The sequence below is a fragment of the Penaeus vannamei genome, chromosome 33 (assembly GCF_042767895.1).
Source record: "Penaeus vannamei isolate JL-2024 chromosome 33, ASM4276789v1, whole genome shotgun sequence".
NCBI lineage: Eukaryota > Metazoa > Arthropoda > Malacostraca > Decapoda > Penaeidae > Penaeus > Penaeus vannamei.
In genome coordinates this window covers 10420597-10425596 of record NC_091581.1, presented here as the reverse complement: position 1 = coordinate 10425596, position 5000 = coordinate 10420597, and the positions used below count along the sequence as shown (strand labels likewise).

At 41.7% G+C, this 5000-nt stretch overlaps 1 protein-coding gene across 2 annotated transcripts in view; it reads left to right on the top strand.

Moving 5' to 3' along the window:
- LOC113806485 (DNA ligase 1) overlaps positions 1 to 5000 on the top strand; it is a 13658-nt gene that overhangs the window by 203 nt on the left and 8455 nt on the right. For both annotated transcript variants that reach the window (XM_070145301.1, XM_070145302.1), the window contains exon 2: positions 4220 to 5000. This exon is cut by the window's right edge and continues 16 nt beyond it. In XM_070145301.1, the coding sequence (XP_070001402.1) occupies positions 4297 to 5000 (704 nt within the window). In that variant the 5' untranslated portion in view covers positions 4220 to 4296. The remainder of the gene's footprint in view (positions 1 to 4219) is intronic.

Genomic DNA, 5000 nt, shown 5'->3' with positions numbered 1-5000 from the left:
TTTTTGGCTTTAGATACATTTTTTAGTTTGTTTTGATACAATTAACGAATGAAATAGCTGAAGACTTTCGACATCATAGGCATATGTTGGCGAATTAGGTCAGGGTATTTACTCTTAGAAACAGACTGTATATAGATGAGGTTATTGCTTACATCACACGAAGAATACTAGGGAATACTCCGCTCTGGTCTCCTTTCCCCATGCTCTCTCCCACACGCCGTCAATGAAGCAAAGGTGAAATTCTAAGGGGGTATAAGTTAAGGTAATTTTCTATATTACATCCGTATAACCGATATCGACGATTTTGGTATCGTTGGATTCCTCTCACTCTCCACATTGTAAATATATAGTATTAATTGCGCGGAAACCTCCTGTTTGTGACAAACTTGGCCCCGATAGCAGGGGAGGGCATGAAAGGTTCCAGGGAAAATGCGGGGTTAAATAGCACTAATAATATAACACACTGTGAAAATAACCATGGTTATTCACATAACTTTCCATTGCAGGGGGCTGTGCCCCCTGCGACCCCCCTGGGAGGGGGGCTGCCACCCCCCAACCCCCGCCGAGGAAACATAACCTCCACCACGTATTCCCGGTAGGCTAGAGCTTACACAATCGTCGTCGATGTTGGAACAGCGGGCGTAATATTACAATTACCTCGTAAGATTCCCACTGAATTAGCATATTAACCTTGGCATAGTCAGCACTGTATATAGAGACGATTGTAGTATAATCAGGAAGAACAGGTTGGCCCGCCCTCATCGGCGGGTTTTGCGCCTCTCTCGATGTTACACCGATGGACTCAAGGTCGAGTTTCCCGTCCTCTGGAATAACGACATCAGTATTCCTAACCGAAATAACCGTTGCGTTCAGAAGTCAGTCATAGCCACCGCGATGGCCGAGTGTGGAGGGTGCTCGTATTCGGAGACGGTTTTTCTGCGCAAAATTGCAACTAGCAAGGAAAAAATGCTAGAGATGTGCTTCCCCCACGGCCTCCTCCGTCGGGAGAAAGCCTGCGGCAGGTGCGGGCAGCCAGCACGTCTGGACCTCCTTCACATTCTGCGGCAAAGGAGCACCCTCCCTACTAATTAGCGGCATTAATCAATCAGGTTTGTACCTTAAAAATCCTAGGTTATTGTAGGTTATCGGCTCCGCATCAAGTTCATGCGCGCTCTATCCTGCCGTGAATACGTGGTGGAGGTATTGTTTCCTTGGCGGGGGTTGGGGGGCGGCAGCCCCCCCAGGGGGGGTCGCAGGATAGAGCCCCCTGCAATGGAAAGTCATGTGAATAATCATGATTATTTTCACTGTGAGGTTATATTATTAGGGTAATTTCATATATTACGTCCACCGCTCCAACATCGTCGCCAAGTTTATCGCTAACAAGGGGTTTCCGCGCAATAAAACCTACATATTTGCATTGTATAAAGTGAGAGGAATCCAACGATACCAAAATCATCGATATCGGATATGCGGACGTAATATAGAAAATTACTTAAGTTAAAGATACCTATGCGTATATAGAGGGAAATGAAACTGCCATCTCATAGAGAGGAAGAAATGCAGTGGGATAGAACATAGTTTAATCGCTGTAGGGAAAACACGTAAAGGAACTCCATTTTGCGAAATGGAATGTTGTATATGAAATGGAACATGATATTGCATAATGTGGGTGCCATTCAAATTCAAGTTCAGCAACGTCTTCCAGAATGTAGAATATTTTTCATGCATGGGGAATACTATATTTTTTCAAGCTTGTAGAACATCATTTTGTCTACATCTGGCAGTTCTTTTTTGAATACCTATCTTGAAGATAGGGTTAATATGGTAACAGGGATTGTCAATATTTAGGAGTCAGTTGTTAATAGATCTGAGCCTTTGTGGAAATCATGTAATGCTTTGCAGGGGATCCCCAGCATAGTAGAATTGTATGCATCCTAGATTGGCGCATTGGCATTCACTTTCACTTTCACATTTTACATTCTCCCTGTAAACCATTAAAAATAAAGAGTCATCATCTCAGTACCAATCTATATACCTGGCATAAAACAGAGCTAATCTGCCAATGGATGATGAAATAAGTGCACGGAAAGGTCAGAAAAATTTTATGCATGGAAGATGATGTAAAAAAGAACTAAGCGTGCACAGAAAGTTACTGGAGAACTACATTTGTGAGGGCAGAATTTGAACAAATAATTTTTGTGTGGGGAACACATTCCCCGCATGGACCAAATTATACAGTCTGAAACTTCTTCATTATTATTCTTATTTAAGCCTGTTTTACCCCATAATTTCCCTGATATACTTCATGCCCTCCCCTGCTAACAGGACTAAGAAATCAAGATCGTTGATGGAGAAAAGGTACTCAATCTCCTGAATTATTAATTCACACAAGAAACAATGCCAAGAATGAATGAAATCATTGGATTTCCTGCAGAAAAACATCAATTTTTTTCGACTTAGTCTCGGGAAGGGTGTGTCATTCTCTGTAACAAATACCATACTAAGATAGTTTTGCATCTTCATATCTACCAAATATGGGGTCAGTGGGCTCAATTGGTGTCGAAAAGCTATATTACTGCTTTGAAAACCCCCAAACCCTCACTTTCTTGATCCCGATAGCAGTGGAAGGCTGGATGAAACTGGACCTGTACCGGAAATTGCAAGGTAAAATGCAAATAATATACACAGAATCAGTCACTATATTGTTTAATGGAGGGATCTATGCCCCCTGCAACCCCCTCATAGGGAGCTGCTGCCCACCAACCCCCAACCAGGAAAACAAAGAATCCTCCATCTATTCACAGCAGGGCAGAGGGTCAGACAGATTTGGCAACGCTGCTCTGGCATGGCAATTGTACGCTCTCACCTGCTGTGAACACATGGAGGATTCTTTGTTTTGCTGAGTTGGGGTTGGGGGCAGTAATCACCCCATGGGTGGAATGCAGGGGGCACAGCCCCCCTGCCTTAAACAGTATAATGATTCTGTATGCATCATTTACATTTTGCCCCGTATTTCCCTGCTATCAGGGTCAAGAATGTAGACAATAGGAGTAATCCAACAATATGGAAATCAACGCAAACCATTTTGTGGATGTATTAGAAAAAAATGCAAAATATTTTTATTTACAGAATACCTTTGCATATTTCTCTCACTCTCTAGTACACATATATGTAGTAATTATACTGCAGAATCCCCCCAAACACCCATATTCTTGGCTATGATAACAGGGGAGGGCATGAAAGATACTAGGGAAATTGCTGGGTAACATATGAATAATATACACAGAATTGGTCACCATATTGATCCCCGTGACTCCTGCCCAGGAAAACAAAATGTTCTCCAGGTATTCATGGCAGGAGAGTGTCAGACAGACTCAGCATCAGTTGCTCCTGCATGTCGGTCGTACACTTCTACCCTGTCAAGAATATGTTGACGGTTCTTCATATTCCATTGTAGGGGTTGGGGGGTAGTAATCCCCCAGTATGGGGGGTAGCAGGGGGCACAACCCCCTGTATTAGACAATATAGTGATAATTCTGTATATATTATTCGTATTTTACCCTGGAATTTCCCTGGTAACTTTCATGTCCTCTTCTGTTATCAGAGGTAAGACTGTTGCTAATGGGGGTTTCCACAACATGCTTTTGATATATTTGGATAGTAGAAGTCTGAGGAATTCACTGATACCAAAATCATTGCCATGGGTTATGCTAAGGTATTCAATAAAAATACCCCAAATATAACTACTAGTTAGCAGAATTGATGAATATCCTATGTCTGAAAAAAAAAACTACTAGTCAGTAGAATTGATGAATAAGTCTAATATGAATAGCAGAAAATGCCCACAATATGAATAACTTAGAATTTAGCACAAAGTTTGGGAAGTTTACCTAATGGAGCTTCTGACTGAGCTGGGTTGTGAAGTCAGTCAGAGCATGTAATTTGGATATGTGCTGGGCAGATGTGGTTGAGATTTTGCTCTCTAGGCAGCAGGTGTAGAAGCAGTAGCTTTGTAGGGGTTTTTGAGGCAGACAGTAAAGCCTTTGTACATTTTGGGCTTTGGTAAAAGTTGACAAATCCACTTGCTAACTGTGTCTGCTTTATTTTCTTTTGTCATGACATATGAGGTAGATGAAATACTGATTAATTTCACTTTTTTTTATTGTTAGCTTTCTGTTTTCTCCATTTTTCAAGTGATTTCTTTACCATTTTTCAGCTGCCAGATTTAATAGCTTGAAATTATAAACCACCAGAAGAAACAAAGATAGAATTAGCAAATACAGTGCAGACATCATGGCAGGCCCTCAGCCAAGAGGTCCCAGAAATATCCATACTCCAAAGGATTATACCTGGCAAGTGTTAAGGGAAATCAAGAGGGCTGAAAAACAAAAAGTGAAACAGGCAGAGGAAGAGAAGGCAAAAAAGGCATTGGAAAAGAGAAAATTGAAGAGAAAAAAATGTAAAGAGAGAAAGAAAGGTACAGAGAAATGGAGAGACTCAGAGAAAGAAAGAAAGAAAATGCAAAAGAAAAAGAAGAAGATCGTGGATAGCCCAGTAAAGAAAGAAGAACGGAAGCTCACCCCAAGCCAAATCAATAAAAGACAGAAAAAGAAGAAGGGGAAGAACCAGACTGTGTTTATAGATGATCAAGGGGAAGAAGAAGAATTCGGTATCGTAAAGCGTCAGCGTATTAGACATTCTCGTGCATTGATACGTGAAGTGAAGACTGGTAACAAAGATGCACTTCGTGCTATTAAGAGTAAACCGAGAATAAAGGTCAGAAAGTTGAGGGGTGACGGTCAAGGTGCAAAGGGTAATCACCCGTTAAGGACACATCGTGTCAGGGCTAAAAGAAATGATTTGTCAAAACTAGAAGATGTAAAGAGACATGTGCAGTTCCTTGGAGGTGGACTAAAGGTAGCCTGGACAGAACGGCCTGGACGATCTGAATCAGGAATAGATTGGATGGCCCATAGGTCAATAGAGGAAGAACTGGC